This window comes from Gorilla gorilla, chromosome 7, assembly GCF_029281585.2.
Source record: "Gorilla gorilla gorilla isolate KB3781 chromosome 7, NHGRI_mGorGor1-v2.1_pri, whole genome shotgun sequence".
NCBI lineage: Eukaryota > Metazoa > Chordata > Mammalia > Primates > Hominidae > Gorilla > Gorilla gorilla.
Window position 1 is genome coordinate 126,392,244 of NC_073231.2, and position 19,043 is coordinate 126,411,286.

General features: G+C 40.0%; 1 protein-coding gene across 1 annotated transcript in view; it reads right to left on the reverse strand.

Annotated features, from left to right (window-relative positions):
• Positions 1-941: 941 nt before the first annotated feature.
• The window catches only part of SNTB1 (syntrophin beta 1), a 270,601-nt gene continuing 252,499 nt past the window's right edge, over positions 942-19,043 (reverse strand). The window contains exons 5-7 of the mRNA XM_019032405.4: positions 13,962-14,158; positions 7,001-7,191; positions 942-4,163 (exon numbers count right to left, since the gene is read on the reverse strand). Coding sequence (XP_018887950.2) covers positions 4,071-4,163; positions 7,001-7,191; positions 13,962-14,158 — 481 coding nt within the window. The 3' untranslated portion in view covers positions 942-4,070. The remainder of the gene's footprint in view (positions 4,164-7,000; positions 7,192-13,961; positions 14,159-19,043) is intronic.

Sequence of the window (19,043 nt, forward strand, 5' to 3'; positions counted from 1 at the left end):
CCCACACTGTGGAGTGTACTTTTGTTTTCAATAAAACCCTTCATTCCTTTAAAAAAAAAAAAAAGAAAAATATTAAACCTTGGGATAAAATATGGTTGATAGCCTCTAAGATCTCTTCAAAATTGTGATTCTATAGTTCTAAATTTAATCTTAATATTACTAAAGTTTCAACTAGTAAAAAGACTTTGAAACCCCAGTCCATGACATTTATTACAAGCAATTTAAACAAAACCAAATTCTAGTACAATAGATAATTTGTGTATTTGGAGCTTGGTGTATGTATCAAATCCCATGAAAAGTTAGTTAAAAATGGGAGCCCTAAGCCCTAGGTGAAGACCCATCCTGAAACTATATTCAACTTAATAATTTGGGGACAATATTAATATTCTAGGGATCTGTTAAACTTTGCTGCAGTGGGGAAAAAATTTTTTTTTTTTTTTTTCGAGATGGTGTCTTGCTCTTGTCACCCAGGCTGGAGTGCAATGGCATGATCTCGGCTCACTGCAACCTCTGCTTCCTGGGTTCAAGCAATTCTCCTGCCTCAGCCTCCTGACTAGCTGGGATTACAGGCACCTGCCACCAGGCCCGGCTAATTTTTGCATTTTTAGGAGAGACACAGTTTCGTCATGTTGGCCAGGCTGCTCTCGAACTCCTGACCTCAGGTGATGTGCCTGCCTCGGCCTCCCAAAGTCCTGGGATTACAGGCGCGAGCCACCGCGCCTGGTCAAACCCGTATATTTTTAAATGAATTCAGAAAAGCAAAAATAAGTGAACACACAAACATGTTGCTGGTGGCATCTTGTTTATCCATCAGCACTTCATGGAAGAGAATAGTAAGACTTGTCTTCATAGTCCCATGCTCTTCTATGAGTATTGTAAAACCACTGTCCAGGTCACCCTATTATATATTTAGAATATAATATAAACTTCTGCACTGGAAATCAGAGGTGAATATTTATTTAATTCATATATAAATTTTACATAATATTCATGGTGCTATAAATATAGGCACATTTTTTAAAAGTCCAGATACATCCAAAAATTACCCCCTCACTGTAGCCTACGCCAATCCCCTCAAGACGGAATATCTAACGTGTTTGGAAAACGGGCCAGAAAGGCCCTGCCCATTAATTTTAAAACTTTCTGACCATCAAGACCACTCTTTCCTGCTTCAACCAAGCAGAGTCAACAAGGATCATGTGTTTTCAGGGTTTTAATTGCACTAGTTGATGAATTAAGTAAATGCCTCTGCCTGGGTAGTTTGTAATAGGTTTACGGTTTGGTTTCTCCTACTTAGTTCAAGTCAGAGAAAGAAAAACCAATATCTATATTCCTATTGGCCTTCTTTAAATCCCTATGAGATGGCTTAAAAGGATGTCACTGCACCAGAGGACTCACTTAACCACATCTACTGACAAATAGGCAACTTCCCATAAAGTACAGATTAAAACATCATTCATTTATATTGGTTTTCATTTGGGGACAAACATTGTAAATTTAATAATTCATGGGATTGAGCACAGAGCAAATTGGACAAAAACAAATTCCTCAAAGTGACTCGGTTGATTCATTGACTGTACCCAAGCATGATCCAGACTTATGAGTTTGTGTCATACACACCAGCACACATCAGACAAGATTAAAATCTACAGTGTAAAGTCATTGTAACTTGAATTCAAAATGAGAAAGAAATGAGTATTGGAAATTGATTCATTAGAGCCTCTCTATTATGATACATTTTAACTTGGGGGGAAAAATGATTCATATACACAATTATCTTAGTCAAATTTTCTATTTCTTGCTAATAACATTTTAATTTACTCCAGAAAATGCATTAATTTTATTCAAATATATTTTCCTAAAATATAAATAATTAAATTAAATTTTTATAAATGTGGAGAATGTAGTTTCCATTGACCCCCACACAGATATTAATCAGCCCAAAGCTTAAGTGATAAAGAAATCATATTTGTAATTATGATCATTTTAATTTGTCTATAAATATATAATAGAATCTTGGCAACTTAATTATGAGCAGTTAACTCATACTTCATGTAGAACCGAGCACCTTAGATTACATATTGTTGAATTTAACTATTGGCATTAATATATGTATTTTAATATGTTATTTACAATACACAATTATAATTCTCTTGTATAACAACATTCCAGTGATTTTGAAAATATATAGTGAAAGAGTGCAATATAATTTACAAATGCATCAAAGCTTTTCTATGGTATTCAAACTGGGACTTGACTTTTCAGCATTTGAAAATAGAAATAAACAAAAAGTCAATATCCTAAAGCTGTGTTTTCTAAAGCATTAAAAAAACAAACAAACAACAACAACAAAAAAACCCACTAGCTTCACAAGATGCTCCATTAGAAAAGAGTCCCGTAGGTAAGTGTGAGGAATGGCTCACCAGATTTCCCCTTGAAGAACCACAATGAACTTTAAAATCTTCAAGGAGGCAATCGTGAAATCTATTTAACATTTTTCAGCTCAGTATTTAGTAAAGTGTATTAACAAACCCCGGTCTCCCCCCAGCAAAACACCACTCAGTCAAGCCCCTTGGAACTAGCGTCATATGATATATTCTTTGGGGAAATGCTGATTTAAAATAAAACTTTGCAATTCAATAAACAAATATGTCCGAGTGAGTAAAATTGTGTTCCTTTAACACGGTTTCACTTTTTGAAGCTCTTTGCATGGGTATTTATTAACATATGATTCTTTAAAAACACACAGGTCTAACAACAGATGTCTGTCTATGTAAACTACAGGAAAAGTGTTAGAAATGTTTATAGAGATCCTAGAGCTCATTTTCAAGGTTTGAGAAAAGTGACTTCAAAATCAATAGGTGTTATTTTTAGTGAATTTGTTTTGAAAGATAAAAGCAAAAGCATTAAATCAGTAATGTGCTATATAATGTCTGAAAATATTCCTGTAGAAAAATATCAGGTCGTTATATTATTTCCCTGGAATTCTGAAAGAACTGCAGATACTATCAATAGATTTGATTATAGCACTCAGTCTATATGCAAAACCCAGCATTATCCAGAATTAAATGAGGCTGCTCTATTACTTGCTTGAAAATGCATGCATACAAGCACAGGCAAAAACAAGGGTCAGTAAGTTGCTTAGTATTTCCACTGAAAACCACGAAATGGGGATAATTAGTTAACTCCAACAATGTGAGTTGTTTTATGTGTATATCAGATGGCAATATTTTCTGAAAAAATACCCATAATTCACTCTCTATAAATAAAGCTGTAATTCTTGGCTATAAGACAGCAGACCTTGGTGTGAGTATAGTCCCAGAATTAATCATCCTTTGTGCATACAACTCTTTAGCAAAGCTTATCAATTTAAGCAGTCTACTTTGGCTCAGATTCTACTAGCTTACAGCTCAGATCAGTATCTGATGCTTTATTTAATTCCTGCTCAGTATATGCTAATGGGGACACTTTGGAATCATTCTACACCATTGAAAGATAATTCATTTTTTAAAAAGTAACAGCTGCTTCATACTTAAATAAAAGGTGGGTTTCTATTTGAAATATTTTTCTTTTCCTACAAGGGAAAGTCAACTCAGCAAGAATTAGGAAATAAATCACAATAAGAAAAGGGATCACTGTTACTGGGGATAGGGGGCTAGGAGGAGTAGGTAAAAATGTCCATTTCTCAACTATTCGGCCCTTGCGTACCTGGTGAACCAGTTGCCTAGGAACTGGGATGATTAAGATCTGCACATGCTGTTCTAATGGTCATGTCCTTGGTTGTCATTATTTCAAAGCTATGCTGTGTATTTCCCGTCACCTCACCTCTTTAACCTTGTACTGTTCTAGAAAGTTTTACTCTGATATTTCTCATGGTACTTTCGCAGGGTATCCCTTGTAGTTGCTGAAACTGACAGAGGAGTCTGGGACAGTTACATATGACTCTTGAGAGCTAAAGCTGACTGTAGTACGCTACATCTGGTGTGCTGCTCACTACAGATGGTGTCTGACATCATGTTCTCTGGTGGCATTGCAGCCCTTCTTTTCTCAAAGGCGAGTCGCCCCTGTCTTCAGGCCACCAAGCCCAGTCTTGTAATCTTAGCTGACAGGAAGGAATGAATGATGAAAACAATTGGCTTGGGGCAGGAATGAAGGTCCAGTTGCTGAAATTTAAAAAGAAGAGAGCATGAGCGATTTTAAATTAATGCTTGATGTAGATGGGTGATTTGCACATCAAACGAATCTATATGCACTTCCTTCTTTTAAATGTTGACTGGAGCAATTATGCTCTAAAATCATTGCCCCTCAATGAGATAAAGGAACAACTCTTTGAACTTATTCCTTACATCTCATATATCTTTTTTCCGAAATAGTTCCTGTGAAATTTAGATATACCAACACCATAAATATTGATGTTGCCCTTCTTGACTAAGCCATTTATTTTTGGTACCACAATAGTGATATTTATTCATGTTGGATTTGATACAGTATGAAGCAGTACTAAATTTCACATCTGAAGATTAGGTTTGAATCCTGGTTCTGACGCTTTTTAGACGTACAATCTTGGATATGTCTCTTAAAATTCTTCTCAGTCCTACTAATTCACAGAGTCATTAGAGGGTTAAAGGAGCTACTATATGTAAAACCTCCTCGTAAACTGTAAAACACAGAACGCATGCTAAGCAGCTGTGTTGTCACCATCCTCTAGTCTTGAACTGTTTAAGCACGTATGCCACATCTCTGGGAAGGCACCATCTGAAGTCTTATGCTTCTTGATGTGTTCCTTGAGAACCTGGCACATGCAAGACTTACAGTCTGAGCAGGAGAGTCCTTCAGAAGTTGAATTTTATCACCTGACCTAATTTAGGGAAATTGGGAGAGTTGTTCTCAATTCTCTTCTGCTGTCCCCAGTTTTGTTCTGATGATGACACTGTTGGAGAATCAGAACAACTCGAGCATATTATAGCTACCAAAGTTAAGGGGGTACTCATTATGAGCCAGGTACTGTACTAAATATCTTCTATCCACTATCTTATTTAATTCTCTCTTACAGCATCCCAATGAAGAAGCTATTGTTATTATCTCCATTTTTTTATATAGGGAAACTAAGATTCAGGGAAGTTATGAAACTTTCTGAAATATAGATCTTACAGTAAGTAAAAAGTGTGGACTCAAATGCAAGTCTGTCTAATGCCAGAGCCAGGGCTTAACCACAACATTCTATGTCACTAACACAGAAGGAAACTTTTGAAAAAGGGACATTAAAGATTAGCTACTTCAATCCGTGTATTTTATGGATGGGGAGACTGAGATAGAAAGAAATGAAAGGACTTCCCCAAGAGAGTTGGTGAGTTTGTTGCAGACTCAGAAAGAGAACCCAGGTCTTGACCCTCAGTTTATTGCATTTCCTACAGCTTATCTCTGCTCCTTCCCCCTCCACACTGGGAAGGTCTGTGGCCCACCTCCAGGATTGCTTAAACAGACATAGGGGGTAGAGGAGAAGGAGGCTGTGTCTGAATTTGAGCTCGTCAACTAAATGTACTGGCAGTAAAAATCACTTCTTCCTAAATCTTCCAAGTCAGGCTGTAATTACAGGCAGAAAGGCTGAAATTTAGACATAAGTGATTTTCCTCATGGGCAAAAATAGCCTTGAATTTTTAAGCCAAGGATAAAGCAGGAGACTGATTCTTGTTCTTTTCCATCTTGCTAGAGAGTAGTCACCTTTAGGAAAAAGTACATGATGGGTGATTGATAGAGCAGCAACTGAATTAGAAATAGTCTTAGTAAAATGGACTTTCAAGTCACTACTTTATTTCCAAGTGGGTGCCTCACACTGAACCTACTGATTGAAACATACAAACAAACATTTGATAAAAATTCTGTAGATCCATTTTAAAAGTTAGAAAAATGCTTGGCTAGAAATACCTCTCAGAAAGTGAATGTCAGCAAACCAAGTGTCAGCCACGAGGAATGGCCTCCATCGTGGCTGCCTGTGGCGCTCATGGCAAGAAATCTGGTACTGTCTTGGTGCCAGAAGTATGGCATCATTTAGAAGAGTGGGGCTGCAATTTTGAGAGATAAAAAGTCCCTAGGGTCTGTTAAGTGTGTTCTGCCCTTTCCTTCCTGAAAGCCAACAAATTCATTGAGTAAGCCAGTGGCTAGGGAAGACCTAAACAGAGATTAGTCATTACGAAATCAAAGGCCTCTTTGAAGTTCTACATTTGACAGCTTAAATGAGATGCTATGTTTTCCTGAAATGCCAAGGATGACACTTGCTAGAGAGCATAAGAATGTGCAATTCTCACCCTTCTGTGCAAATGAAGTCATATACTTTTTCATTATGGCCGGCAGAAACCATCTCAGGAAATTATGAATTTCAACACATGGACTACTTGCATTGAGATGAGACGTATGTTACTTTAACGGATAAATTTGCTAATTTTGTTGCATATTGTTTGACGTCAGTTCCATGCTTCTGTGCCCTCCCTCTGGCCCTCTCTCCACTCCAGTGGAGTTGATCAGTTTCTTTTCATTTTCCTGCTGCCCTTTTGCTCTGCTCCTTATCTGGCCCCTCCTGTCTCTTTGCTCTCTGTCCTCTCCTTGGAGACTTCCCTGACGGTAGGGACCATGTCTTTTACTTTGCTGCATCCCTAACGTCTAGCACAATGCCAAGGTTATATGAGACGCTTGATACTTTTTAAAACTGCAGGGTACGTTTTTTAAGCTGGTGAGACCCTATTTGATAAGAATTTAATCTAACTTTGTAAAGGATTCTTTCCTTTGACTCAAATATTTATGTAGTCTTCTAATGGAAAATGAGACTGAAGAATAGAACTTTGAATTAATTGAACCTAATCACCGTTTTTCAAGGATCAGATAAAACATGGGCTTGCAAGTACATCATTAGCAGTCAAATGCCGAATAAGAGTAAGGCAGCATTATGTTGCATAATGAAATATTAATATATGAAATCACACTGTCTAAAGAAAAGTACACTTACAATCTCTCCATCTTTGCCTCCAAAATCTAAATACAGCATCCTGATTCCATCATCTGAAGACATTTTGAGCTTTTCATAAGGAGACTGTATGATGGTCTTGGGAAAGGCACCCTCCTGTGGTTCAGTGGTAATAGAAAATCCATTCTCATAATGTATGGTCAAACGGCATTCCTGGTTTTTGTAGGTGCAAGCTGAGAGAGAAAGAGAGAGAAAAAGAGACAAGTATGAACCATGGCAATCAATCCATTTTCCCAATCACTCACTTCATGCGTCCTCAGTCCCAGCGATCAGCTACGAATTTCTTGCTAAAATAAACATATAGTCATTGTTCATGAAAATATTCTGTTTGGATTTATTTTGGTGTTGTAATTTTAAAAGCCCCATAGAACTAAGGAAAAATAATGGAAAGAAATTCCTTTTTCTAGGATCTACTGAATGTTATCTGGGTTCTAGTCCTTATCCAGCCATCTAACAACACACAGCTCTATAGGTGTACTTGCCTTCCAATGGCCCTGTGGGCCTTGTCTCAAGCCAGAAAAAACAGAACTTTGATTTAAATAAGGCCAGTGGGCACGCTGGCTCACACCTGTAATCCCAGCTTTTGGAGGCTGAGGTGGGCAGATCACTTGAGGTCAGGAGTTCGAGACCAGCCTGGCCAATATGGTGCAACCCCATCTCTACTAAAAATACAAATATTAGCCAGACATGGTGGTGTGTGCCTGTATTCCCAGCTACTCTGGAGGCTGAGGCAGGAGAATGGCTTGAACTTGGGAGGCAGAGGTTGCAGTGAGTCGAGATTGCTCCACTGTACTCCAGCCTGGGCGACAGAGCAAGACTCTGTCTCAAAAAAAATTTTTTTTTAAAATAAATAAAGTCACCTTTGAATCATCAACCTTATCATCCACACACACACACACACATGCACACACACACAATTATATCTACCACCTGGTGAAAGAAGACAGCATACACCCATGACATTATCAAAGTTAACTAATGTAAATACATAAGTCAGGAATGAGTAGTTTAAAAATATCTAGTTTTTAATAGTATAACAAATTTCTTTTTAGAAATTGAGAGGGGTGCTCTTTTAATTTCGCTGATGATTTTGGATCCTGGAAAAGCTGCTGTTGCTGACAGACCTCAGATGTGGCATCTTCCATGAGGAGCACCCCGAGTGTGGCATCCAGGAATCTCATGGGTGGTATCCACATTGTGCCCTCCGATCCAAAGAAACAAAGCAAAAACCTCTTGAGCAGGTGCGGTGCCAGCTGTTATCTGGGATTCTCACTATGTTTAGGAAAAGAGTCTGCTCTTTAAGCTTATGAGCTGGGCAAGGGGGCTGCCACAGCATCCTAATTCCTATTTAGGAAGACTTGTGAATGTTTAAAACTCTTGATCAAAGAGTTCTGAAAAAGGTTATTAAGGATCAGATTGGACTTTTTTGCTTCACAAAACACCACATTTAACAGACCTGACAAGTAAATTGGCTCAGGTTTTGATCTACATCTAAAAGTTATGTAGAGAAACCAGCACACTCACTGCTGGGGATGGGGCTTGGAGGCATAAGAGCAAGAGCTTTATTGATTCAGAACTTGCTGTACATCATCATTTACTCCACTCAGCTTTATAAACCACACACTTCTGAAGCCGGAACACAGCCCAATATTATAGGTGGAAAAAGGAAAGCTCAGAGAGGTGAACACATCACTACCCAGGTTGTTTGGCTTTCAAAATTCAAGTTCTTTCCACTCTGTCCTGTGTCCCTTCTCATGCTCTGGCACTCAGGACAAGGAGGGATGTGGGGAGGGAGCTGGGCACAGAGTCGCTCAGCTTTCCTACCTCATGAATAATGACAGTAGGCGGGGAGGCCTCCAAAGTTTCCGGGAAGAAATAGAGATTTCTATTGCTCACAGAATGCGGTGGCTGTTAATCGAAGCTCTGATTAAAACATATGCCCCTTCTCCAGACTGACTTGCAGATATCTTTCGACTTGTAACTAGGGCTGATCTTTTCATCTTACAGGTCTATAACTCCTTCTGGGCACCGTCGCTGAACCCTGCCCTCCGCCAGCCCTCCCATTCAAGGATGTCTAAGGACAGTAGCATAGAGATTGTGCTGATAGCACTGCCTCCCTGTCTTGACCCCTCCATTTTTTTTTTTTTTGAGACAGGGGTCTACGCTATGTTACCCAGGTTGGTCTCAAACTCAGGGCTCAAAGGATCCTTCCGCCTCAACCTCCTGAGTAGCTGGGGTTACAGGCATGTGTCCCATGACTGACTCCATTTTGATACTCTTCATATCTACAACCCGCAGACCATGTGGGTGAATGGGCTGTAAAAATGATGTTCTTTTACCCAATGTTTAAATAAATGTTAAAGCTATACCATCAGATATTCTGAATTAACTTATTGTGATTACTTTTCATTCTAGTTGACTTCAAATGGTATTTGTGGAGTATCTGACCTCAAATACTCTGGTTGACCTCAAATGGTATTTGGGGTATTTGTGATCCCATTCTACATAGGATGGAATCAGTTATCTGAATATGTTCTCAACCTATACAGAATAAATTGAATACATTATCAAGTTAATTGAAGCCCTGATTAAAACATAGGCCTCTTTCCCCAACTCTCTGCAGACATCTTTCAAATTATAACTGGATCACACTTTGGGTCATTTCCATACTTTCTTCTCCACCACCCAGCTAGCTCACTTCACAGAATTATTTGCTATTCTCCACTGATTAGTCTATCAATAGCTCCAGTGTTTTCTTGTCAAAGCAGAGTTCAGCTTATTAGAGAAAGATTTTACAAAATTTGTAGAATGTAAATTAAGCCAAATCCCTTTGAGCATCTTCGTTCTTTCCTACAACACTCCCCAAATGGTTGCACAGGGTCTGAACTTCTCTGTTATTACACATGTAACCTTATTAAACTTAGTATTCAGGTGGTTCAAGCTTCTTCCAACTCTCAAGTTCAAAACTTTTTTTTTTTTTTGGCCATTCAGAGTAGGCATCAAAAATAAAAGCTTCCAAGATACTCCTACAAGGTTTCAACAATGATGGGAAACGTTTGAGGACACTAATTAGTTTCAGGATAATTACAAAAAGGCACTGATTATCTTGGATATGTTGCAATAGAAGTTCTGCAAAACATCTCATTTTTCATGATTGCATAAATAGAGGAAATTTGGAAAAACCCTACTACATGTTAACACGTGCCACATCTTTCAGAATACTTCTGGGTGGGACCGGACACGGTGGCTCATGCCTGTAATCCCAGCACTTTGGGAGGCCGAGGTGGGTGGATCACTTGAGGTCAGGAGTTTGAGACCAGCGTGACCAACATGGTGAAACCCCATCTCTACTAAAAATACAAAAATTAGCTAGGCATGGTGGCAGGCATCTGTAATCCCAGCAACTCAGGAGGCTGAGGCAAGAGAATCCCTTGAACCTGGGAGGCGGAGGTTGCAGGGAGCCGAGATCATGCCATTGCACTCCAGCCTGGGCAACAAGAGTAAAACTCCGTTTCAAAAAAAAAAAAAAAAAAAGAGTACTCCTGAGTGACCAGGAAGTTGCACCCTGGCGTTATGTGACTCAAAGAGTGCTCCCATGGGCCAGCAGCATCAGAACCACCTGGAATCTTGTTAAATGCAAATTCTCAGGCCCCACCCTAGAACTGCTGACTATGAATCTCTAGAGGTGGGATTGGGGGTTAGCAAATTGAGGCTTTTAAAAATGAAACTGAAAATAAAATTGTTATCATTGTTTCCAGTGCAGCTAAAGCTTGGAAGCATGGTTCTTAAGATGTCTTGTGGGAAATCCTGTTCCTCTAAAGCGGAGCCGTACAACAGGACTTTCTACTGTGATGGAAATGTTCTAGATCTGTACTGTCCACTGCCCAGCGAAGTAGGCGTTAGGCACATGTGGCTGCTGAACACTTAAAATGTGGCAAGCGTGACTGAGGAACTAATTAAATTTTAATTAATTTAAATCACCACCTCTGATTAAAGCTAGCATATTGGGCAGCACAGGTCTAGGGGTAATAATTACAAGAACAACAACTAACTAATTTGTACTTATTGACAACAACCCTGGGGTAGGAACTAGGTACTGTTATTCCTATTAAACCTATGAGGTAGGTCTTATTACTTTCTCCTTTTTGTAGATGAGGAAACTAAGACATTCAGTAAGTGATTATGAAAGAAATAGAACTGGAATTTGAATCCAGGCCTATCTGACTTTAAAGCCCCTACTTGTGACTATAACTTTGTACTGCTTCCTCAGAGACAGAGAGAAATGAAAGAATAGGCAAGAAAGCATAATAGAAAAGGGAAAACAGCAACTATTATATGAAACTCAAAGTTAGATTTACTGGAAGACTTTTGTTGAGGGTACTAGCCACTATGACACCTAATGCCCTTTGATGAATGTCCACAGGAGACCTGGAAGAGGTTGGCCTTAGAGCTCAGAACCAGAAAGAATTCGTCTTAGATTTCAGGATCAAGAACAATAACATTACAGACATTGTTAATTGTATAGTTTCCTGAGTGATGAAAAACACCGGGTTAAATATGGATGGAGAACAACTTAGCAAATGTGTAAGATTGCATGGTATGCGTTTACCTAGTAATGTTACCTAAGATTTGATATTACTTTTCCATTCTCTTTTTTTTGTTTTGTTTTGTTTTGAGATGCAGTCTCACTCTTTTCACTCAGGCTGGAGTGCAGTGGCACGATTTCGGCTCACTGCAACCTCTGCCTCCTGGGTTCAAGCGATTTTCCTGCCTCCCAAGTAGCTGGGATCACAGGCACATGCCACCGCACCTGGCTAATTTTCGTATTTTTAGTAGAGACGGGGCTTCACCATGTTGGCCGGGCTGATCTGGAACTCCTCACCTCAGCTGATCCATCCACCTCAGCCTCCCAAAGTGCTGGAATTACAGGTGTGAGCCACCACACCGGGTTTCCAGTCCCTTATTTAATCTTTGCCCAATTAAAAATTTTAAATTATCTATGTATATACCTATATATGTAAGTTTTGATGTCTATCATCATTTCTCTCTGTATGTTTTGGAGAGTGGCATGAAAGTTATTGATCACAGCAGCCTGAGCAGAACTGATTTTTGTTGGATCAGTGGCATAACTGTGGGAAGTTCCTTGTCTCTGTAGAAACTACAGTGGACAAAGAGTGGACTTCAGAGTGACACAACCTAGAGTTGAAGTCAGATCTGTCATTTATTAGTTGTGTGATCTCGTGCAAGTTATTTGACCTTTTTTGAGAATTTGCTTCCTGATTTGTCAGGTTGACAAGGGAAATGAAAGGATTGGATGAGATAGGCAAAGTATTGTGACACACATGGGTGCACACACACAGTGCAATCAAAAGTTCTTCAAAACAATGAAACAATATTTACACCCATTTTTCTATTCTACTTTATTTCATTTTTAAAATGCTGGTCTTGCCTGAATCAATTAATTGATTTCAGGACCCATAAAAAGTTTGTTTTTCAGGATGGGTGCGGTGGCTCATGCCTGTAATCCCAGCACTTTGGGAAGTCAAGGCAGGTAGATCACTTGAGGTCAGGAGTTCGAGACCAGCCTGGCCAACATGGTAAAACCCCATCTCTACTAAAAAATACAAAAATTAGCTGGGCATGGTGGCATGTGCCTGTAATTCCAGCTACTCAGGAGGCTGAGGCAGGAGAATTGCTTGAATCCGTGAGGTGGAGCTCGCAGTGAGATCACGCCATTGTACTCCATCCAGCCCAGGTGACAAGAGCAAAACACTGTCTCAAAAAAAAAAAAAAAACAACTTTGTTTTTCAAAGTATGAAACTACTGACACATTAAATGACTGGCATATAGCAGGTCCTTAATACATACTGTACTATAGAAGGGTTCTTCCTTCTACACACATCTCCCATTTCTACCACCGACTTGCCCTTTCTAAGAGCTCTGTGTGAATGTGGCCTGTGCTCACTCAGCACTTCCATTCTGCCTCTGCCTCTTCATTCACACCAGGGCAGGGGCACTGGTCACTCTTCCCAGAACTGTCCCTTTGCTCTGCTTATCCCCAGCTCAATGCCTTTGGCTCCTGCTCTTTTTTACTGCCCTGGGTCTCTAGTTGATATAGTTTGGATGTTTTATCCCCTCCAAATCTCATGTTGAAATGTAATCCCCAGTATGGAGGTGGGGCTTGGTGGAAGGTGTTTGGGTCTTGGGGGCGGATCCTTCATGAATAGCTTGGTTCCCTCCTCCTTTCAGTAATGAGTGAGCCCTTGCTTTGAATTCATGAGAGACCTGGTTGTTTAAAATAGTGCGGCACTTTCCTCTCCTCTCTATCTCTCTCCCCTCTCCTATTGCCATGTGATATCCCATTTGCCTTCCATCATAATTGGAAGCTTCCTGAGGCCCTCACCAGAAGCAGATGCCAGGATCATGCTTCCTGTACAGTCTGCAGAACTGGGAGCCAAAGTAAACCTCTTTTCTTTATAAATTACCCAGCCTCAGGCATTTCTTTATAGCAGGCCAAAAAGACTCACACACCTGTTTTCTGATCAATCCTATTAACTGCCTAATATATTTCCAATAATTTTATTCTGTGATAGATTACTCGGAATCAGTTTCTGTTGTTTGTAACCAAGAACACTACTCATTCATGCCTCAAAGTTCATTCCTCCAGGAAGCCACCCAGAGGTTACAGGTAGGAAAACTGTAACTGACTATCCAACTTACCAACTTTTCTTGAATGAAGGTAGGATAAGTCTTTCTATAATCAAAGCCTTAGGTTACATTTTAGTAGGGTATAGACCTCCTTAATTTAGAAGAATTTAAATTTGCTTCTGGAATTTTAACTATCCCCAGAGGCCAGTGATGAAAACTACTTTAAGACCCTGGTGGAGTAGAGGGTTCATCTTCCCGTAACAGTGTGTCCTTGGTAGCTCACTGCAGTACTCACCAGTGCTGATTTCAGCAATGAGTTCAGCAGAATTGTGGCAACCCTGTACTATGCTCCTTGTCCAGTGGGAGAGGTCCCTGCTGGTCTCTGCTCTGAAGAGATGTGTTTCAATCCCTTGCCTGGTACCAGTTCGTGTTGCAAAAGACAGATCCACACCAGCCTGGGGTGATCCCTTTCCTGGACCTGAATGGACCAGCCTGGAGAGAGAGAGAGAGAATGACAGAGAGAGAGAGAGAGATCATCAAAATGGAGACTAGTTTATTCACCTGGCATATCACCTTGTATAAGACCCAAATTGGTGATCTGCTCTCATTTTTCTGGTCTGGAATCAAAGGGCTCCACTATACCCTGCTCTTCTGCCATCTCCTCTCCAATGAGGTTAAGATAGCACCCAAGAGCTGGGCATCTGGACAAATATGCAAGGGAGTTCAATAACATGACTTTAATTTGTGCAAATTCAACTATAAGAAAAATAAATAAATGTGACGGAGAAAAGAATTTAAGTACTGTGTAAAATTCTCTCCAGTATTCCTTTCCTGAGCATCTATATGTCCCAGCACAAGCAAGAAATAAGACTGAGAATCTATTATTTCCTGGGTTAGGCTTCACTCCCCTGTGTCTCTTGTAGTTTGAACATCTGGCTGCATTGAATGTACTTCGGGGTATGGAATTTTTCATGCACGTAGCCCTAAATGCAAACAAACAAGCTGGAACTCAGTTGAAGCAATAGCCAGTGGTGTATCTGATAAAGCTCAAGGAAGAACTGGCAATGCTGGACTTCTTGAGAAGTGGTATGGAACTGCACTTTAGGGGAGATTTTCAAGAGAGATTTTTACCACACAAGATTTTCACACTGACTTTTGAACTTACACTCAGCATAAAATATGACTTCCATAGTAAATATTTTCTGAAAGGCCAGACTTGAAAGAAGAAGAATCAAAGTGCTCTGAGGGCCACCTTCAGAGCAGGGGCTAGGTCCTACTTCTCATTCATTGCTTTTAAACACTGGGATCTTTCATGTCTCTGCTACTCCTCGATATCTCAATCTCCTTTTGGGAGAGACTTTTATATCAATCATTTGCAGGGTAGCATAAGTCTAATTTAGTAAATGTGACTTCTCTCTAGGGTATTTGCATTTTCAATCATATCTTTTAATCCAGAAAGCAACACTTTACAATTTACTAGAGAAATGCCAGGTGTCTAACCACATGGTGGATACAAGAGTTATTTTCTTAGGCAAAAGGCTTGTTACCCCTAGATAAAAATTGCACAGAGGAAATACAAAAGCTTATGTTCTCTTATAAACCTAAATACTGTAGGAATAAAATTATCAGTAGAATAAAGCATATTATTCCCTGTTGAATTTCTGGCAACAAGCTTGTCGTATAACTTGGAGGAGCTTTCTTTTACTTACAAAGTTAAAATTAGGCAAGAGGGGCGGTTTGCAATGCCAACTCGAAGAAAAAGTGTATTTGAAAAGCCTTTAGGTTGGAAGAGTCATTAAAGATATGGAAGGCCAGGCATGGTGCCTCACACCTGTAATCCCAGCACTTTGGGAGGCCGAGGCGGGCAGATCACCTGAGGTCAGAAGTTTGAGACCAGCCTGGCCAACATGCGGAAACCCCGTCTCTACTAAAAATACAAAAATTAGCCTGGCATGGTGGCATGCACCTGTAGTCCCAGCTACTCGGGAGGCTGAAGCAGGAGAATGGCCTGAATCTGGGAGGCAGAGATTGCAGTGAGCTGAGATTGCACCACTGCACTCCAGCCTGGGCAACAGTGCGAGACTCTGTCTTTAAAAAAAAAAAAAAAAAAAAAGAGAGAGATATGCAAGTTCTGTGAATCTCATTGAGAGTAGAGTCTAGGACAGTGTGAAGGGAAATGACTGCTGGCATGGGTGCCCACACAAGGGGATTTAACATGTAGAGATTAAGCTCAATTCATTCAGGAGGGAGGAGGGCATTTTATAATAAGTGAGCAAGAGTCACTGAGAAGCTGCTAGAGGATTCAAATGCAAGTGAGGCTAAAGAAAACAGAAAGCATTTCTCTGAAGCCTAGCATAGGCTTTAAAGGGATTAAGGGTAAGGTAAAAATTCATTAAGAAAAGGTATCTACAAGGAGCAAGAATGTATACTGTGTTTTCTTATTTGCTCAAAAGTGTTTGTGTTTCAAAAAAAAGTTTTTAGACTTGAAAGTGTTTAAGCTTTAATTACTTTAAGAAATTAAATAGCTTGGCCAGGCGCGGTGGCTCACTCCTGTAATCCCAGCACTTTGGGAGGCCGAGGTGGATGTATCACGAGGTCAGGAGTTCAAGACCAGCCTGGCCAAGATGGTGAAACCAACGTCTGTACTAAAAATACAAAAATTATCTGGACATGGTGGCACGCACCTGTAATTCCAGCTACTTGGGAGGCTGAGGCAGAAAACTGCTTGAACCTGGGAGGCGGAGGTTGCAGTGAGCCAAGATCGTGCCACTGCACTCCAGACTGGGTGACACAGTGAGACTCCATCTCAAAAAAAAAAAAAAGAAGAAATTAAATAGGTCATGTGAGGTGCCATGGTGTAATGGTGAGCACTCTGTACTCTGAATCCAGAAATTAAATAGCTCACCCTGCCTTTTTAAAATTTTAACATCTGTATCAGTTGAGCACAGCTGTCAGACTGCATGTTAAACTGAAAAAGGACATGGTTTGGGAGGCATACAAAGCTGTATTAGAACCCCATTTTGTCTGACATTTGTTAAACTTTTTAAGAATCACTACTTCTTAAAAAGTAAGGTCGTGACCATCCTGGCTAACACAGTGAAACCCTATCTCTACTAAAAATGCAAAAAATTAGCTGGGCATGCTGGCATGTGCCTGTAATCCCAGCTACTTGGGAGGCTGAGGCAGGAGAATCGCTTGAACCTGGGAGGCAGAGGTTGCAGTGAGCCAAGATCGTACCACTGCACTCCAGCCTGAGTGACAGAGTGAGACTCCATCTCAAAAAAAAAAAAAAAAAAAAAAAATAAGTAAGGTTGTGTTGTGAAGATTAAATAACCAATGCACTGTACCTATCACAGAAACTAGCATATGGTTTGTGCTCCATTCTTACACCTACGCTTAGTTTCCTCATTTTAAAAATATAATACCTACCCCATAGGATTAGGATTAAATATAGTAAAATATACAGAGCACTTTGTTCAGTATTTAGTACATTATAGTCAGCATTCAATAAAAACTGGTTCCCTTCTTCCTTCCCTGGCCTAACATGCTCTCATTTTCCATACCCTAAATTTCCATCCAGAGGACATCAACTCTGTCACGATCCAGAGCCAGCATAAATATATTGTAGAGGCAGAAGCAAAGTGAGAAAAAGATATGCCACTCTCATGGAGAATCCTAGGAGTTTCTGTGAATTTCCTACCAATATTTATTTTTCTCCAGAGAGACTATAAAATTGAAGTAAATAATAACTGGGAAAATGCAATTTGTTAGAAAATCCACATTTGGTAGCTCAGGGTATGAGGAATGGAATTACTAAGAGAAAGGAATGAGGTCTAAGAAAATCTGGAACCAAGATGACCAATACCCTGAACAGGGAGAGCTTGATGGGGAAGTCCAGTGTGTTCGAGAAGTAATAATGAAGAAGGCTTTTATTTATTTATTTAGACAGAGTCACCCAGGCTGGAGTGCAGTGGTGTGATCTCAGCTCACTGCAACCTCCACCTCCTGGGTTCAAGCGATTCTCTGTCTCAGCCTCCCGAGTAGCTGGGATTACAGGTGTGCACCACCACACCCTGTTAATTTTTGTATTTTTAGTAGAGATGGGGTTTTGCCATGTTGGCCAGGCTGGTCTTGAACTCCTGCCTGCCTTGGCCTCCCAAAGTGCTGGGATTACAGGCATGAGCCGCTGAACCCGGCCAAAGGAAGCTTTTAGAGCAGCAGTGCCAATCTTTTTGGCACCAGAGACTGGTTTCCCCACCTTTCGGGATGAGGTGGGGAATTGGGGATTGGTGGGAGATGGTTTTGGGATGATTCAAGCGCATTACATTTATTGTGCACTTTATTGCTATTATTATTACATTGTAATATATAATGAAATAATTATACAACTCACCATAATGTAGAATCAGTGGGAGCCCTGCGCTTGTTTTACTGCAACTAGATGGTCCCATCTGGGGGTGATGATGCCTTATGAGAATCATCAGGCATTTGATTCTCATAAGGAACAATAGAGTTAGAACTCTTGCGAGAATCTAACGCTGCTGCTGATCTGACAGGAGGCAGAGCTCAGGCGGTAATACGAGCAATGGGGAGCACTGTAAATACAGATGAAGCTTTGCTTGCTAGCTGCTCACGTCCTGCTGTGCAGTCCCGTTCCTAACAGGCCACAGACCGCTACAGGTCCATGGCCTGGGTCTTGGGGACTCCTGTTTTACAGGAAGGACTGTTGGTATTCTGTATTATTCATCTCATCATAAAATTCTCATTGATTAATAAAAACAGAGAAGAGGAAAATTGATTTTTCAACTAACCAAGTGTAAATTCTCTAATATTTATATTAAAGAACCTTGATTTGCCATCTGAGGAACAGCAGACATGTTGAATTATGTGTCCTTTTGGATATGCTGATATTGGCTTAAAGAAACGTATAGTACTGTATGTAAACTCTGAGATAAAGCAAATTGTCTTTTCACTACCTGGTGGGTATGCTGTAATAAAAGGGTACTTTTCCCAGATAAAACTCAAGTGAAATACATGAGCTATCTGCTGTATCCATGTGTGTGCATGTCCTCTGGATACAGCATTACACACCTTGAAATTATAAGTACTATGTGTAAATGTGGGAAAATGCATCTATATTCTGGAAAAGCTCTGTAAATGTAACTCAAGGATGTTAAAGAAAAGCTTGAAAACAAAACCATTAAAATGTAGAGCAATTTTATGGCTGATTTTATTTCTTCTTTTTAAAAAATTCATAAAATTTTCTCTAAGAGGCTGGACAGGGTGGCTGAAGCGTGTAATCTCAGCACTTTGGGAGGATGAGGCAGGTGGTCACGTGAAGTTAGGAGTTTGGGACCAGCCTGACTAATATGGTGAA